Source organism: Diaphorina citri, unplaced genomic scaffold, assembly GCF_000475195.1.
Source record: "Diaphorina citri unplaced genomic scaffold, Diaci psyllid genome assembly version 1.1 scaffold402, whole genome shotgun sequence".
Taxonomy (NCBI): domain Eukaryota; kingdom Metazoa; phylum Arthropoda; class Insecta; order Hemiptera; family Psyllidae; genus Diaphorina; species Diaphorina citri.
Genome location: NW_007377837.1, coordinates 111686 through 130543, shown reverse-complemented (window position 1 = coordinate 130543; position 18858 = coordinate 111686). Strand labels below are relative to the sequence as shown.

The 18858-nt window shown below is 40.6% G+C and overlaps 2 protein-coding genes across 2 annotated transcripts in view; one reads left to right on the top strand and one right to left on the bottom strand.

The window, feature by feature from the left end:
* Window positions 1-10893, bottom strand: part of LOC103508469 — a 26685-nt gene extending 15792 nt beyond the window's left edge. Inside the window, exons 1-2 of the mRNA XM_017443774.1 lie at window positions 9829-10893; window positions 12-125 (exon numbers count right to left, since the gene is read on the bottom strand). Coding sequence (XP_017299263.1) covers window positions 12-125; window positions 9829-10893 — 1179 coding nt within the window. The remainder of the gene's footprint in view (window positions 1-11; window positions 126-9828) is intronic.
* An 886-nt stretch (window positions 10894-11779) lies between these two features.
* LOC103508468 (ras-specific guanine nucleotide-releasing factor 1-like) lies at window positions 11780-16235 on the top strand. The gene is made up of 6 exons (XM_026823078.1): window positions 11780-11832; window positions 12361-12538; window positions 13137-13316; window positions 13957-14139; window positions 14638-14859; window positions 16227-16235. The coding sequence occupies exons 1-6, from the start codon at window positions 11780-11782 to the stop codon at window positions 16233-16235; spliced, it is 825 nt and encodes a 274-aa protein (XP_026678879.1).
* Window positions 16236-18858: the final 2623 nt, after the last annotated feature.

The window sequence follows — 18858 nt, the reverse complement described above, 5'->3', positions numbered from 1 at the left end:
ATGTCGCTGACCCAAGCAGCTTTCTCCTGGATGGTAGGCGCTATGAGATGTATTATTACCTGAGTGATGTCGCTGACCCAAGCAATTTTCTCCTGGATGGTAGGCGCTATCAGATGTATTATTACCTGAGTGATGTCGCATGTCGCTGACCCAAGCAATCATTCTCCATTGAGATTTGATTTTGGAATCCTAAAATAAAATTGCTCTCATTTTTGCATCAGATTTGTCTTCAAAATATTATAAATGGTTCAACTCTGCATCTAACATAGTGTATGGTAACATAAGATGGTAATGTTTGGACTCGAAAATTTAGTTGGACCGTTTCAGATGGCACCCATTGGTCATTTTCTTTTCTGTTAAAGCGTTCAACAGACAGAATTCTAATCTTATCCTTTAGCTCATATGGAACTTCACATTCCTCTTTGATTTCTTTCTCAGAAAGTTCTTTGTAAACTCCCTTAATAATACCTTGTTTGGTGACCAAAAATTTCGTAATGAAGCAGGAGAACCCCTTTTCTTTCATTTTATCTGAGGTGGATTTTGGCACTAGTCTATCTTTCATACTTATTTCAGTCTGTTTTTTTTTCCGTTTTTGAAAATTCTTTCCATTCTGTTATTGATGTCCGGGTGAAGCCTCTTAGAAAGGGTGCCCAGAGCCATAGGATGGATTCTTTTCATTTCATTGCCACTGGAGCCTTGTACAAATAGAACAAAGGGACTTTCATCGTTAACTCATATAAAAATGGTTTGGGCCTTTCGTGTTCCTGGTAAAAAGAGCTTTAATTTGATATATAGGTCGACCACGTTTGGATAAGTCTTTCTATGGGGACAGACAGACACACAGACAGACGACACCGAAGCGAATACAATAGTCCGTCCCCATACCTTTTATTACTACTATTGTAATTTAATAAAGGAAGGACGGACTAAAAACTTGACGTATCTCACATCTCACTAATGGGGTTATTACTTACTGCTGAATCTACAATATTGGGAGTGTTGTTTACATTCTGCTTGCATTGCAGATCTATTCTATCCAACACTTCGCAATACTTTCTTATATTGGCCTTAACCTTGTCAAGACTCTCTGTTCCCCATAACAGGACCTGGTTTAGAATTTCAGGACTGTCAAGCATAATAATAGGTACTAATAATAAAAGGTATAGTGGACGGACTATTGTATTCGCTTCGGTGTCGGTCTGTCTTCAGTCTGTCAGTCTGTCCGTCTGTCCCCGTAGAAGGGACTTATCCAAACCTGGTCGACCTATATATCAAATTAAAGGTCTTTTTACCAGGAACACGAAAATGGTGGTGCAAATTTTATCCAGAGAACCATAAAGCCAAAAAACCAAAAACTGGTTTTTGGGGGATTTTTTTCACATTTTCTCACACAAATGAGCTCTGATCTCGAAATTTGTCGCGACGACCTATGAACTCAAAGCGAGAAAGTTTTAGATAACACTTTTTCTTACACAAATGAGCTCTGATCTTGAAATTTGTCGCGACGACCTATGAACTCAAAGCGAGAAAGTTTTAGATTTGATCACAAAATAATAGAGCTCTAAGGGTTAGGTGGTAGAGAACGCCTCCGGCGTTAACCTCGCCAAGTGGTTACCTTTCACTCAAGAACCTATTATTGTTCTCGTGTTGACCTAGCAATAAAATGTGAGGTATTGTCTTTTTTCGCCCGTCTCACGAGAGACACATTACGACATAGACTACAGGAGGCTACATAATCCATGATTACCAGTGATAGGATAGACATACTTTGGTATTGATGTAAACATAGTCTCTAGTTATACCTGTTTTTCGTCATCGTTTATTGTAAATTGAGTGATTATTTGTAAATTGTATATAATGTGTATTAACAATACAATAAAGATTGAATTGAATTGAATTGAATATAAGTAGGGCCATCGGGTATGTATTAAAGCCCTATAACACTGCGACCTGGTTCGATCTTGTATGCATACCTGAGTAAAGATTGGGAGAAGGCTACGTTCAGATTCCGATGGGTTGTGTTCAGATTCTCTGATAATTGATGCACTTTGCTTACACACTCGAGTGTTTGCTTACTCACTGACTCTGAGTTTGCTTCTACTCCAGCCAGAATAGCGCGCACCCCTGGAAATGGAGAGAATTAATAAATAATTAGCGAAGTGAAATAAATGATTATCACTAGCCCATTGGTAACGCGCTTGCTTGCCATGCAGAAGTTCCCGGGTTCGAATCCCACCATCGCATCGACAAAAAATGTACACTCTTTTTCCGATTGCAAATATGTATTTCAACGGGTTACTTTCTGGTGTTCTCGTGTTGACCAATCACCTAACAGGGAAGTATAATGTGTTTTATGGCCCATCTGATGAGAGGCATACTACGGGACAGGCATGCTACGACACAGACCACACGCGTCTAATGTAGCAGTTGTTTCATTGCTACAAAGTAAAACGGCGATGAAACACTCATTTCTTTTTTATATACACTCCGAAAGGCTGAGGGGGAAATCTAGTAGGGGATACTCGATGGGAGAACCCTGGTGCTAGGTTCCAAGCTAGTCAGTCTTTGTATAGAATCCGCGAAGGGATGTCTTGGGGAGTTTCGAGTCCAGGGTCGGAATAGTGTACATACCTACCTACGTAATATACCTACCTTCATTGTTGGTTGATTGCAAATACCTTCTCTGTGTCTACTCATTATCGCGCTTCACCTATTAGTGTTTTATCTGTGCTAAGCCGTAAGGACAGTCTGGGAAACTGAGACCTTTCCCGACTCTCCTTCTACATCAGAAGTGGGATTGACCCTAGTGAATTTTAGCCTTTTTGTGGATTTACTTGGTTTCCTGAGGATACCTAATTGGTTGCAGCTAGCGGTGGATGTTCTTCAGTACCGTAAGAAAGATCCTATTAGTGTGTAGGTCATACACACGTCCGTAAGTGAGCTTTCCTATTTCTTTCTGTGAATGCTGAACTGTTCGTTTTTGAGAGTGAAACTCGAGATTGATTAAATCTACTAGTTCTCGAGACTTCAGTTATTTTCAGTAAAACTGACTGTATTGTACTTTGTACTCCAGTCGAACTTATGTACAGTGGTGCATGTATACTGTGTAGGTACTTATGTCCGCTGCACGGATGCATGAATTATTTTGATGTGAAGTTAGCTACTTAGCTAGGTACCCACCAGGAAATGTCAGAGGACGATTATTGTCGGTTTAATAGCTTGTTCTACTTATTAGACTTACATACTGAATGAAATATTTGGTTCGCCATGAACATTATTAGTTCGTGAAGTTTGAAATTAAAACTTGTGTTAGGTGTAAGTACGTCCGTACGTGTAGTGTCGTCAGGCAGGCCAAGTTCAGGCGACCTCTTCTTAAAGGGAAAATATTTTGTTTGAACGAGTGACATAGTTCCTTCCTTTGTATACTGGAATAAAATACAACTCCTTATCTTGATTTTGTTTTCTCATAAAATCAATCAATTTATTTACCTGTAAATACTCCCGTAAATATTGTGGCGTACAAAATTGGTACATCATCAGGATTCAGGAATGTTGGATTTCCTTTTCCTATGTACTGTCAGAAAGGATTTGTCACCTAATATCAGGTGATAGTAAGCACTTTCACAGGTGATGGTGGGCAGTATTTTGATATGTAAGCAAATAGTAAGGTATGGATAGTAGGAGGTATTTTGATTTATATGAACGTCCCCTGAAATAAGGATCGGGAAACTCTAAGTTTTAGGTGCATGATTGATACCTATATTGGTAAGAGTAAGTACGTACATAGATCTTTCATGAGGCTCCCCCGTATTTCTAACGAGCCTTAGACTTTTAATAAAAGCCGAGATAGAACCGATTTCTCTAACATTCTCCCTGTCATAATCATAATCATCCCCGAGAAACATAATTGTCAGTCGTTGTAAGAGACGGTACCACATTCGCATGATGCATGATTGTGTTCTGCTGTTTCTAGTGCCTTCTTACAGAGACACAGTTTTCAGCTTTACCTACAGATTTGTTTGAGTGGTAATAGTGATTGAGGTTCTTGAAGAAAGCAAGCAGGCAAGCTCTTGTGAGAAAACTTTATGTGATTAACCTCAGGTTCTATAGAAGGCCATTTCTTTTCCTCTCTAGGACGAATGGGTTGTAATAAGTTTCATTTAATTGTTTATTATGCGTACCGATGTTCAAACCCAATGGTTGTGGTCCTGAATTTTATGAACTGCATGATCGCGTGTGTTTTCGGCCCCAGCGATTTGGAGAAAGTCTCTCAAGAATAATTAAAACCTTTATTATGATTGTTCGAGAAAAGTAATGAATTTACACCCTCATTCACGTAACTTGGAGGTCCGTTGTAAGAAAATGAGGAACGTAAACCGAAAATTTATGTATCCTCAAATAAAAACAAAAGTAGTAGGTAATATGAAGAAGAAGAAATAATTGCCATTTGCTAAAATTGGTTTCTTTAATCGGTGCAGTGGAAAAATGCACATTCATCTACATAGGTACATATGTAGGTCATGGAATTTGAATTCATTGTCTTACAAAATCAGACCCTAGCTGCTGGGTGCTCCCATTTTCGAGGGACCTGGGTTTTGTTGCTATTGTTTCGTCTCGAAAAGCTGCCTCTCCGAGAACTGAACGCCCATGTGGGTCTTCGCTTGAAAATTGTCTGCTGATTCCCAAGTTGACCTATACCCTTGGATACAACAACTGTCTTCAACATGAACAAAAGAAGATCAATCTCTTCAGCCGATATTGCAAAAACTGCAAAATTTGATCATCATACCAGCGACTGTCGCAGAGCTGTGATAAAATCGACCTCCAGACTCTGGAGTCCAGAGATCTGGCTTCGAATGACGTGCTACAAATGTGAACGGACCGGATACCTAGTACCTACTTTGCTGTAGGGTGCCCCAAGATGAAGGAGCCTCCAGACAGATATGTTGGAATGTGTGCTGTCAACCCAGAAAAACAACTACCTATATCATAACGGTGAGCGATTTTGTTTTCTTTTTGATAGTGGTTCTGAATGCTCTCTATTCAATGCTCTTGACGTAGATAAGGTCTCCTCAAAGTTAGAGGGACCTCGATTTTCCAAAACCATTACTTCGTATGGCTTGGGTAGTGCTGGTTGTACCCAATACCAAACAAGTGTTAGCTCTGGTAGTGATAAACTTAACCAAAATCATGAACTGAATAAGTATTGCATTTTATGTTGTCCCAGACATCCTGTCAAGGACCCTATCGTGGTCGACCGAGAAATTATGAGAATATTTTTAATTTAAATAGTCCTAGACAAAATTATTACCTACACCCAAAAGTCGGAATTCTCAGACTCTATTCTCTTTATTAAAAGAGACAAAATTATTACCTACACCCAAAAGTCGGAATTCTCAGACTCTATTCTCTTTATTAAAAGAGGGGAGACTAAATTTAATTGTCCGCACCAGGTCAGAGCACCGACTCTCCGGTCCCACAGTAAAACGAAAAAGAATTCTCAGATTCTCACCGCCGCATAAAAGTCAGAGCACCAACTCTCCGGTCCCACAGTAAAACGAAAAAGAATTCTCAGATTCTCACACACTTGGCACTTTTGATATTTGAAAGACCGAGACCGTATAAAATTGTTTTAATTACAGTATTTACGGTAGCACGAAATCTAATTCTCTCACCCCTTAGTTATCAAAACAAAACCAGATTTTAAAAAATCTGGTGTGAACATCACACGACTTTCCTTATCCTATTGAATGGTGCTTATTTGGGTGTTCTGTTGTATCATTTACAATATCTCTAACCGTTTAGTCGATATAGCTGAAAACCGCCAAAAAGCGGTCAAAGCGTGTCGGTTTAATAGCTTGTTCTACTTATTAGACTTACATACTGAATGAAATATTTGGTTCGCCATGAACATTATTAGTTCGTGAAGTTTGAAATTAAAACTTGTGTTAGGTGTAAGTACGTCCGTACGTGTAGTGTCGTCAGGCAGGCCAAGTTCAGGCGACCTCTTCTTAAAGGGAAAATATTTTGTTTGAACGAGTGACATAGTTCCTTCCTTTGTATACTGGAATAAAATACAACTCCTTATCTTGATTTTGTTTTCTCATAAAATCAATCAATTTATTTACCTGTAAATACTCCCGTAAATATTGTGGCGTACAAAATTGGTACATCATCAGGATTCAGGAATGTTGGATTTCCTTTTCCTATGTACTGTCAGAAAGGATTTGTCACCTAATATCAGGTGATAGTAAGCACTTTCACAGGTGATGGTGGGCAGTATTTTGATATGTAAGCAAATAGTAAGGTATGGATAGTAGGAGGTATTTTGATTTATATGAACGTCCCCTGAAATAAGGATCGGGAAACTCTAAGTTTTAGGTGCATGATTGATACCTATTGGTAAGAGTAAGTACGTACATGGATCTTTCATGAGGCTCCCCCGAATTTCTAACGAGCTTTAGACTTTTAATAAAAGCCGAGGTAGAACCGATTTCTCTAACATTCTCCCTGTCATAATCACAATCATCCCCGAGAAACATAATTGTCAGTCGTTGTAAGAGACGGCACCACATTCGCATGATGCATGATTGTGTTCTGCTGTTTCTAGTTTCTAGTGCCTTCTTACAGAGACACAGTTTTCAGCTTTACCTACAGATTTGTTTGGGTGGTAATAGTGATTGAGGTCCTTGAAGCAAGCAAGCAGGCAAGCTCTTGTGAGAAAACTTTATGTGATTAACTTCAGGTTCTATAGAAGGCCATTTCTTTTGCTCTCTAGGACGAATGGGTTGTAATAAGTTTGATTTAATTGTTTATTATGCGTACCGATGTTCAACCCCAATGGTTGTGGTCCTCAATTTTATGAACTGCATGACTGCGTGTGTTTTCGGCCCCAACGATTTGGAGAAAGTCTCCCAAGAATAATTAAAACCTTTATTAAGTATGATTGTTCGAGAAAAGTAATGAATTTACACCCTCATTCACGCAACTTGGATGTCCGTTGTAAGAGAATGAGGAACGTAAACCCAAAAAAAGTAGTAATATGAAAAGGAAGAAATAATTGCCATTGCTGGAATTTATTTCTTTAATCGGTGCAGTGGAGAAATGCACATTCATCTACATATGTACATAATGTAGGTCATGGAATTTGAATTCAATGTCTTACAAAATCAGACCCTAGCTGCTGGGTGCTCCCATTTTCGAGGGACCTGGGCCCATGTGGGTCTTCGCTTGAAAATTGTTTGCTCATTCCCAAGTTGACCTATACCCTTGGATACACCTGTCTTCAACATGAACACATCGCGCTTCACCTATTGGTGTTTTATCTGTGCTAACCCGTAAGGACAGTCTGGGAAACTGAGACCTTTCCCGACTCTCCTTCTACATATATATACATATATAAAAAAAAATAATAATAATATCTAATAATAATAAAAGGTTTTGCACTTACCTTGTGACTTGTCACAGAACAAGTGTCCTGGGTTCTGTTGTGGACGTTGAAGTTCGTCTCTTGTTTAAGGTCGGCCCGGACCTGGCGACCGATGCTGGGTGGCTGGGGAAGACTTGTCGAATAAAACAGAACACAACTTGTTCGCTTAACTTAGAACGGGGATGATTTATTTACCAACTAGGTGTTGCCCCAGCCGACTTCTAACCCAGAATGTTTTTTGTTGCTCTTTTACACACGCTCGAAACTGTTTGTTTATTTGGTGGTCACGTCAACTTCTAGGTCCAATGATCTCGTCTATCTGAGTTGGCGAACGCAACCTTCGGATAAGATTGTGTTGCTTCCTCCGACCTAGCTCTGGGATCATTGAATCTTGAAGGTAGACTCTCTACTGGTAGCGATAGTATTTGTTACCAAATATCATTCCTACAACAATACTGAGGTCCAAATCAGAGTAACTTCGTTGTACTGAGGTATAATTCTACTCGGTTTTAAGATCACTTCGCTATACTGAGGTCAAATCAAAGTAACTTCGTTATACTGAGGTAATTCTACTTGGTTTTAAGATAACTTCGCTATACTGAGGTTAAAATACAATCAATTTCGTTATACTGAGGTAATTTTTCTCGGGCTCGTGCCCCAAATTACTTCGTTGTATCTATTCTTTTTACTTCGCTGAGGTTTTTGCCTCTGAAGGAAAGGGAAATCGACTTTTCTTCGTTAAATCGAGGAGTTCGCTATATCAAAGTTCGTTATATCGAGGTTCCACTGTATTGGTTGTTGGTAGGGAAAGTCTTACAAGATCTGATAAGGCGCATTTTATTACGTAAATAATATACCTACTACCTGGAAAATAAAAGAAACGCTATAAGTAATAACTTATAGCAAGAAAGAAGAGATCAAAACCCAAGTAGAGTTCAAAATAACAAATGTCTTTCATAAATAGGTAAATAAATAAAAAAATCTTAATAAGAAGATTAAGAAGTTACGTACCTAGTATAAACCACAGGAAAATGAGTAGGTAATACATACATCAACCAATATACTTATTGAGATAGAGGAAAAAATACCTAGGTATTAACATAAAGGAAAATGGAGGACATTGAAAAGATTATCCAAGTAGAAAGCATTGAATAGGCTTCCAGAAAAGGTACATATCTAGCAGTGCACCCTTCAGTGAACTAAATAAATAGGCAACTAGCTTCTAGCACAGGGGTTTTCCACTAGTGGACTGCGGGCCACATGTGGCCCGCCAGACCATTTTTGTGGCCTGCGAACCTTTTTGGGATCTGTACAAACTTGCCTAAATGTAAAAAATTAGGAGAATACTTTTTGAAAAATTTCGCCTGCGGCGCACGAAATTCGATCGGACTGCATTTCTGAAAAGTTATGGGTGGGGGGGGTCCTATAATGCTCCCCTATGTACATATGTGGCCCGCGAAGTACTTCCCAATGTAGCATGTGGCCCGTATACTAATGGAAGTTGGAAACCCCTGTTCTAGCAGAGGGAATTAAGACCTATCGAAGTAAAAAGAAGCAAAAGCCATGTCTTATGAGGACTTCTGAGGAAAAAATATTAATATTTAAAAAAGTTAATTCAGAGGCACTGATTACAAAACTTCAATTATTGGAAAGATGAGTTTGCAATTATTGGAGAGATAAGAAGCTTTAACATTGTAAGAACCTACATCAAAAAGCGAGCAGCGAACCCTAGGATATTGAAAAGAAAAGAATCTTCGTGTAGGAGAGGGGAAAGTGAGTAAGTCAAGGTATATTGCTGAGAGAAGATTAAAGAAAAAATGTATTATGAGGAAATATGAGTAAGTTAAGGTATATTGCTGAGAGAAGATTAAAGAAAAAATGTATTATGAGGAAATATGAGTAAGTTAAGGTATATTGCTGATAGGTTAAAGAAAAAATGTATTATGAGGAAATACCAAAGTTTTTATTTATTTTTAGAGGTTCGATAAATTGAACTGTAACTGTCAAGGAAGAAAAAATGTATTATGAGGAAATACCAAAGTTTTTATTTATTTTTAGAGGTTCGATAAATTGAACTGTAACTGTCAAGGTCTTATCGTCCCGAGAACGAAGAGAGAAGGACGATGGGATAGGAGAAAGCCAGCTGTTTCAAAAACGAATATTATCCGTTCATAATAACATTAATAACATCCGCTCCGGGTGGAAACTGAACCCGTGACCTAGCACTTACAAGGCAGACGCTCTACCAAGCAAGCTAACTAGGGTGGCAACCTAGCCGGATTAAGCAATCTCAGTGGAAGGTGCATGTTAAATTTCAGGCCAGGGATAGAAATCAGAGGGACGGAATATTTTTCACAAAGGCTGTCAGTATGTGCTCTCCAACTTTGGGTGATGATTACCTGAGTGATGTCACTGACCCAAGCAGCTTTCTCCTGGATGGTAGGCGTTATGAGATGTATTATTACCTGAGTGATGTCGCTGACCCAAGCAGCTTTCTCCTGGATGGTAGGCGTTATGAGATGTATTATTACCTGAGTGATGTCGCTGACCCAAGCAGCTTTCTCCTGGATGGTAGGCGTTATGAGATGTATTATTACCTGAGTGATGTCGCTGACCCAAGCAGCTTTCTCCTGGATGGTAGGCGCTATGAGATGTATTATTACCTGAGTGATGTCGCTGACCCAAGCAGCTTTCTCCTGGATGGTAGGCGTTATGAGATGTATTATTACCTGAGTGATGTCGCTGACCCAAGCAGCTTTCTCCTGGATGGTAGGCGTTATGAGATGTATTATTACCTGAGTGATGTCGCTGACCCAAGCAGCTTTCTCCTGGATGGTAGGCGTTATGAGATGTATTATTACCTGAGTGATGTCGCTGACCCAAGCAGCTTTCTCCTGGATGGTAGGCGTTATGAGATGTATTATTACCTGAGTGATGTCGCTGACCCAAGCAGCTTTCTCCTGGATGGTAGGCGTTATGAGATGTATTATTACCTGAGTGATGTCGCTGACCCAAGCAGCTTTCTCCTGGATGGTAGGCGCTATGAGATGTATTATTACCTGAGTGATGTCGCTGACCCAAGCAGCTTTCTCCTGGATGGTAGGCGTTATGAGATGTATTATTACCTGAGTGATGTCGCTGACCCAAGCAGCTTTCTCCTGGATGGTAGGCGTTATGAGATGTATTATTACCTGAGTGATGTCGCTGACCCAAGCAGCTTTCTCCTGGATGGTAGGCGTTATGAGATGTATTATTACCTGAGTGATGTCGCTGACCCAAGCAGCTTTCTCCTGGATGGTAGGCGTTATGAGATGTATTATTACCTGAGTGATGTCGCTGACCCAAGCAGCTTTCTCCTGGATGGTAGGCGTTATGAGATGTATTATTACCTGAGTGATGTCGCTGACCCAAGCAGCTTTCTCCTGGATGGTAGGCGCTATGAGATGTATTATTACATGTCGCATGTCGCTGACCCAAGCAGCTTTCTCCTGGATGGTAGGCGTTATGAGATGTATTATTACCTGAGTGATGTCACTGACCCAAGCAGCTTTCTCCTGGATGGTAGGCGTTATGAGATGTATTATTACCTGAGTGATGTCGCTGACCCAAGCAATTTTCTCCTGGATGGTAGGCGCTATCAGATGTTTAACATTTCAAAGTAGGTACTTACATAATATCTAATAATATTGTACCTAGTCAGAAAGGATTCGTAACTCTTTTACTTAGAATTTAGATAATAGCAAGCAAAGCAAAGTAAGTAGATACCTAGATAATGAAAAAAAGGAAAAAAAGGGCAAGTACAAAATATTTTACATTACAAGATTTGGTACCTCCTTAGGTACCTACAGGATCAGATTTTAGCAAATAATTTAGTATGATATAATTAAAGATTAATTGATTCAACATTATCCTGTAATATATATGTAGATTTCATCGAGTTTCCTATTTATTTTGATGTTGTCTCCTTAAATTGGCGAGGGCGTGACATTCAGTTAACCAATGATTTAAATAAACTGGAGTTTGTCCACAGAATTCACAAGCAGGGGGATCCTTTCGTTCTAGAAGATGTTTGTGTGTCGCTAAGCAGTGACCAATCCGTAATCTACAGAGGACTACTTCTTCTTGTCTTATATTTCTGTTTGAAGATTTCCATTTACGCACATCTGTTTTAATTTGCCTCAGCTGTCTACCCAAGACAGCATTTTGTCTCCAAATCTCCTCCCATCTCTTGAACTGAATCTGTTTGAAGTGAGCTTTGTAGTCACTTGATGTATATTGATTCGTGAATCGAGCATTTTTTATAGCATTTCTTGCAGCTCTGTGCATCATCTCATTCTATCTAATTCCAACATGACTGGGGATCCACAGGAAGGAGACTTGATGAGATCCAAAAGACGAATTTCGTGATCCTGGTAAAAAGACCTTTAATTTGATATATAGGTCGATCAGGTTTGGATAAGTCCTTCTATGGGGACAGACTGACAGACAGACAGACAGACACCGAAGCTAATACAATAGTCCGTCCCTTATACCTTTTTATTACTATTGTAATAGTAAAGGGAGGACGGACTAAAAACGGAAGTTGAATTGGTTGAGATGGATGAAGGGAGGAAAATTAAATACCTAAATAGGATAATCCCAAAATTTAGGTGGAAGAGAGTAAAGTAGTGGGCTACTCACTGAACATTTAGGTACTGTCCCTCTTTGTTCATCAGATAGATAGAAATCGTTGCACTTATCGAGAACAAATCAGGAGGAATATGCTTGTAAATTGCCTTGCTACCCATTTCCAACACATCAAATTTCTCAAATTTTTGCCTCAAAGAGAACAATTGCGGTATTATAGGATCGCTCTTTTTCTTCAGTCCCTTTTTCAAACGCTGCTTCAATGCTTAATTGCTTACACGCCTACTTGTAATTTTCTCCACCAGGAGCAGCACGTCCACGGCTGCCACAGCTTTCGACATCGCCGCGAGCGAATCGAGTAACCCTCGCGACATTTCCCCAGTGGAGGAGGTACGGAATAAGAGAAAGGAAAGCGTCCTCTCCACAGCCAGGACGATGCAAGTGTTAAACGTACTTCAACACTGGATCAGCAAACATACCCAGGTAATAGAACGATTTTCCAAGAGGATTGATAGAGGGACCTGTAACTTCTGAGATATTATCATTGCAAATCTAAAGCTGTGTCCACATATAGGTACATATTATAGTCGACGCCATCGATCGACGCGACGTCGACTGAAACCTTAGACTAAACCTCGACAAACATAGATTCACCTCGTCAATCGACCATCGATCTCGACGGCGTCGCCTATGTTGTGTGGACATAGCTTAAGAGGGAAGAAGGAGAGGATATAAGAAGCCAGTAATAGAAGACGGTAGTGCGCCTACCTTGTTAGCCAGGATTCCCGCCCGGGCCAAAGTTCATCCTAAACTGATAAGGTTCCTTCTGGGTGTTGCTGGTTCTCTTCTATCCTGTCCTTCTTCTCTCTTCTATAAGTTTGATTTAATTTCGGAATGATAAGCTCTCCGTTGTTACAGTACCCTCTTTAAAGTCTCTCCAAAAAATGATTAAAAAACATATTATTATTATTATTTTTTAAGCTTAAAAAAGATAAGATTTTCATCGCCCGCGCCGCTAAAACTAATAGATTTTAACCTTCATACTGAGTTCTAATCAACAACTCTATAATCTATTTCACAGGATTTCATTCAGGACAAAGAGCTGCGCTACATGACCCTGGAGTTCCTGGAGGAAATAGTATGCACACCGAACCTGCTACCCGCGGAATACAAGGCTGCTACACAACTGACACAGATGCTTACCAAGGCGTGCACCAAGCACGAAACCAATCTTCAGGATCTGCTTGCACCACCACCACAGGTATATGTTTATTGTTAGAGAAGAGCAAAAGGAAGGTGTAGAGATATGTACGTTTGAGGAGGACTTGAAAGAGAAGGGATGGATAAGGGAGGAATCATTAGTAGACGTCCACAACGAAGAACCGAATCGACCTTCGCCTAGTACCGACCCAAGAGGAAATAAACCAACCATGCTAATGAAAAGAACCGTCCTCAATGGAGCCTTGACCACAGTACCAACCCTTGGCCTCGTTGAAACTCAAGAAATTGAGCTGATTTTTTTCTGCAATGGTCTCGGCGAGGGTGAATGGTAGCCGTTGCACACTTAGATAGGAGAGTACCAAGGAGTGGAATAAAGACGGGTAACGCCGCTCCCAAACAACACAATCCAATATTTTGCCCAGTGATAGATGGACCTTTACAGAGTTACCACCCTAACAACATTGATGGGTGGGAAATCGTAGGGTTGACTCATCGTTGGGAGAATGGTTACATGGTTGGGGAACTGTTGGCCAACGCAACGGTAAGACATTGCGCCAATTCTTACATTTTGCCAACCACCAATTACCCAACTTAAAATGTTGTCAGGGGCGAGTCTTCCATCAAGTATTCACAGGGATTTTTTATTTTTCCGAGTTTTACATACGTTGTTTCCCTCACAGGTCGCTAACAAGGAGAATATCGAGACCCTGTCCGCTCTTGAAATCGCCGAGCAGATGACCTACATCGACTACCACATTTTCAAGTCGATCCGATCTGAAGAGTTTTTTGGGCAGGCATGGCTCAAGAGTGAAAAGTTGACCAAGGCGCCGCACATTGTTCTGTTTACGCAACGCTTTAATACGGTGAGTGACAAGACCAGCCCTGTGTCTGCTACTGCTTTAATAAAATTGCTTGTTAAATGAAGAATATGCTACCCTACCTATGTAGTGTTTCTTTATTTGTCATGATACGGAAGCTAGCACCAGGGGTGCGGTGATAGAATTTTGAACGTACTAATCCCTCATTAGGCAACGTTTCGCGTGATGGGTATCCGGATGGGTGCCCAACCGGGTAATAACGTACCTACTGCTAGCTTTTCCGGGCCCCATGAGGTCAATGTGTGTAGGCTGGTGCTTCAGAGTGGACAAGACCTTAGGCTTAGGAGTTATACAGTGACGTTAAATCTCTGTCAAATAAACAAGGCTTTTTGTTGCAATCATTAAGTGTTGTATTCTGTTGTTTAACCCATAAAATACACGAGACCTTGTTTAGACTGCTGGGGTTAAAGGGACTTTTCTATCCCAGCAGGATAAACAAGTTAAGTATCTTCTATTCTATTATATTCTACCGCTTTCCCCCAGATGTCCAAACTAGTCGCCAACGAGATTCTCAACCGGTCCAATATGTCGCAACGGGTACACGTCATAGAGAAGTGGATAGCGGTGGCGAATATCTTGAGATTTTTGAACAACTTCAATGGCGTCCTGACGATCATTTCCGCCATGAATAACTCGAGTGTGTTCCGCCTCAAGAAGACCTGGGACAAGGTGTCGAAAACGGTAAGGCCAGCCACTCTCTATCAGGTTCAGGTAGACCTGACCTTTTCAGGTCTACCTGATAGGCCAGCCATTCACTATCAGGTACAAGGTAGGTCTAACAGGCCTGACAGGACTACTCAGATGTACCTGATGGTGAGTGGCTGGCCTAAGGAAACGAAATATGAACAGTTTGTACGGATAACGAATAGGCCATACGTAACCTTACGCCATCGCCAGCAGTAGAGGAAGTAATGCCAAGGTTCAGGAGATGTATTATTACCTGAGTGATGTCACTGACCCAAGCAGCTTTCTCCTGGATGGTAGGCGCTATGAGATGTATTATTACCTGAGTGTTATTACCTGAGTGATGTCGCATGTCACTGACCCAAGCAGCTTTCTCCTGGATGGTAGGCGCTATGAGATGTATTATTACCTGAGTGATGTCACTGACCCAAGCAGCTTTCTCCTGGATGGTAGGCGCTATGAGATGTATTATTACCTGAGTGATGTCGCTGACCCAAGCAGCTTTCTCCTGGATGGTAGGCGCTATCAGATGTATTATTAAAAAAAAAAAAAAAAAAAAAAAAAAAAAACATGTACCTACATCAATAAGTTGTAAAATTATTATGACACCTACAAATTAATGCAAAGTTGGGTTATTTCAACCTCTCTTTGAAAAGGCCGAGTGGGTCAGCAAGCGCGAGAGCATCCTTCGTTGGTGGAAGGTGGAAGCATATCCAAGTGAGCCCTAGCTTTTTTAAAGATCGCTAATTTGGCAGAATCAAACATAATATGGTGTTCTTGATTACCGTCTTACTTTCCGTGTCCACATCTCACATAAACACTGCCATATCGTGTACCTATAGTAATTAGTCACGTAAATTCCTCTGTCATTTGCCTGTGTGAGATAGCCCAAGATACAGGTTTGGTCCATTTGTTCATAATCATAAGTAAGAAGGAGATCTTGGGTGTGGACTCCTCGGCCCAATCTTCTCACGTTGTACCTACTTGCACTTAGATCCGTCGGATCTCAAGCGGTTCAAGGACTTCCAGGTGGTATACGGCAGGAGTTCCTTCTTTTGAGTTCGCTCTGGTGAGGAGAGACTCCAGAGTTCGATTTTCCGAGCTTCAATATTGCTGTTCATGAGCTGCAATGTTTATAAGAAACTTTTTCTCGATCTTGGACATGGAGCTTGTATGGTGTGGCCGTATAGTAGGGGGCGCTGTTCCTGCAAATAAGTACAGCTTGTGCACAGGGGTAGGTTTGAGGCACCCGGTTATGATCCTTGCAATTTCGTTTACGGCGTGGTCTATGACGTTTCTCCATACAGGGCCGGCGTATTCAGCGGCAGAGATGCTGCGCAGGGCCTGAGACTTTGGCTCCTTAATGATGTGTTTGTTATTTTCCTTAGGCCAGCTAAGCTATTCATTATCAGGTAGACATGACAGGTAGACCTGATAGTGTGAGGCAGCAATAATAAGTCTATCAGGCAAACTGGTGGAGAACTGATACCTGATGAAAATTTGATCAATTCCAACTGACACCTGACAGACCCGATGGGTATGTGGCGGTTCTATCAGCAACATCTGATCAGTTCTCAGTTTTAAATTATCTTTGGCCAGCCACTCACTATCAGGTAGACCTGATAGTGTGTGTGCTCGTCATCCCTTAACATGAGAAGTAGACTCTTTTATTCTTGGAATTTTTTCATCAAAAAATAGCAAAATTTCACTCAGAGGCCCTTTTTCAGATAACCATTAAAAATACATAAGTGGCCTGTGGCAGTACGTGTGGACGTGAAAAGCGGAATCTCCTTGGTGGGGAAAAAAAGTTCTAGTCTATCTAGCTATCTATTACCTACCCTGTACGTAGGTATTACCAGGAATAAGATTGTGTTCTTTGCTGTAAAACTTGTAAATAATGCATTACCTGTCTATTAGGGGTTTTGTATTTACTCTTTACTTTGCTCTGTTTTTCGCTTTATACTAATCTTACTCGAGTTTACCCACTTAGTTAGATGCTTCCTGCTTATTTGCCTACTGGGATACTGAGACTTAATGTGGGTAGCGGTAAGGGTGCGTCCACACTACAGTCGAACGGTCGATATGGACTGGAAGGGACGTTTGGCGGGGTGATAACATATTGAATGAATCAGTTCTCCATGGATCACTGAAGTTAAACAATGTTACGCGTAGTTGACATTCGGATGTGTGAACATTTGGGTAATCGCGTGCTGCTGGGTTTTCTCGGTCCCACTCAGGCTGAGCTTAGGTGAATTTTCCTTTCGGGAAACTGACCACTGGAAAATTGACCACTGCTCCATTCAGTTTCTATATTGGAGCAACGGTCAATTTTCCATTAGTCAGTGCTCAGTTTCCCGAAAGGAAAATACACGTACTCGTACATCTCTTTTCGACGAATGAAGGTTGATTCCCCCCTAAAATATACCAATGTAACCAGTGACGTAATGGCCCTTTAAAATTATAGCAAAAAAGGCCTCATTCTGATCCTTGAATAAAGCGCAAGTTTTCCTGAAAGATGGAGACTTGTGCTCCAAAATTTCTTCGGACAAAAACCGTGTGTTTCATAGCGTAAAAATCGGACATAACAAGGTAAATCTTTTTCGAGCTTGAAAAACACATCAAACCTGAACTTTGGAAATCGAAGATCAGTTCTATTCGGATCAAAATTTTGTTCTCTGGCTCCTGGTTTTAACAAAAACAGTTTGTCTATTAAAATGAAAAAGTTATGACCTAAAAACTGACACAGGTTTTTTTTTTTTTTTTTTTTTTTTTCAAAGGTGGTTTTTTGGACATTTCTCGGTAGAGAAGCCGAAGTTAGGAAAAAGACCCACAGAACCTTGTTGGAAATGATGAGATCTACCTACCCTGAGCCGTTGTCAGTGTTTTTCTGACGCACCCTGTATAAATAAAATTGTAGATTTTTCTGTACATTGCTTAGAATCGTGAAATTGTTAGTTATTCTTACTCCTTATGCATCCACGATTCAAAAATGGCATTGGAAAAATTTCTGTCTGTCTGTCTGTAGATATGTATGTCTGTCTGTCTGTCTCGTGAAAAGAGGTTGTCCTCTACGGCTCGACCGATTTTGATGAAATTTTTTGTGGTTGTTAAGAAGGGTATTGTTAAGAAAGAAGGGGTGACATAGGCTACTTAAAATTGTCAAATTCCATCCTGATTCAAAATGGCGGCGGTGCAAAGTTATGCCTATTACGCTGCACTGATACACGTGTCAGGGAGCGCGTAGCGCGACCCTGTGTGTGTGTGTGGTGGTCCCTTACAAAGGACGGGTCAACCACTAGTTATTACTATTGTTACTATATTGTAGTAATAAAGAAAGGACGGGCTAAAAATGGCCGGTTTAAAATTAAAACTTGAACTTTCTTCGTTCAATAAAAAGTCAATCGGGTATACCTAGTTCTCTAAGAAAAATGATTAATGTTGTATTATAATATATTTATGTACCTACCTGCAATGTACTCTATACATTTACTTTATTCAATGGATATGAAAAGTCTGATATGATTGAAATGATACACAAAGAGGAGGAGTGTTTTCCTTTCGGGAAACTTTCTGAACCGGTTCCCTTTTGGAAACGGAAATGGCGCCTGGACCCGTAGGAAATCTAAGATGGCGCATCATCGGAATCGACTCCGTTTCCGAAAGTTTCCCGAAACGATACACAAAGAGGGCTAAAGGGGGTTTAGAAAAATTCAGACATAACTTCAATGGTAACAATGGAGTGTCCACTATGTTCCGGAGCCCCACATGACACCAACCATCTTTTCAACTGCCCGGCAAACCCCACCTGCCTAACACCATTTGATCTCTGGACAAGTCCAGCCATGGTTGCCTCGTTCCTGGAATTAAAGACAGAGAGGGAGTGTGGGGAGGAGCAGTATTCCACTGCTGCTGCTACTACAACAACATGGTAACGTGGTAAATTGCCATAGTATATGTGATGTGGCAGAGCGACAAGGAGTAAAATGCCATCGAGTAAAAAGGAGTAAAATGCCATCGAGA

Bases quoted from the DNA above. Each gene is read 5' to 3' on its own strand.
- LOC103508468 (XM_026823078.1), top strand. From the start codon at position 11,780: ATGACTGGGGATCCACAGGAAGGAGACTTGATGAGATCCAAAAGACGA. The intron at 12,539-13,136 runs GTAATAGAACGA...TCTATTTCACAG, and splicing joins GGATCAGCAAACATACCCAG to GATTTCATTCAGGACAAAGA. The intron at 13,317-13,956 runs GTATATGTTTAT...TTTCCCTCACAG, and splicing joins TGCTTGCACCACCACCACAG to GTCGCTAACAAGGAGAATAT.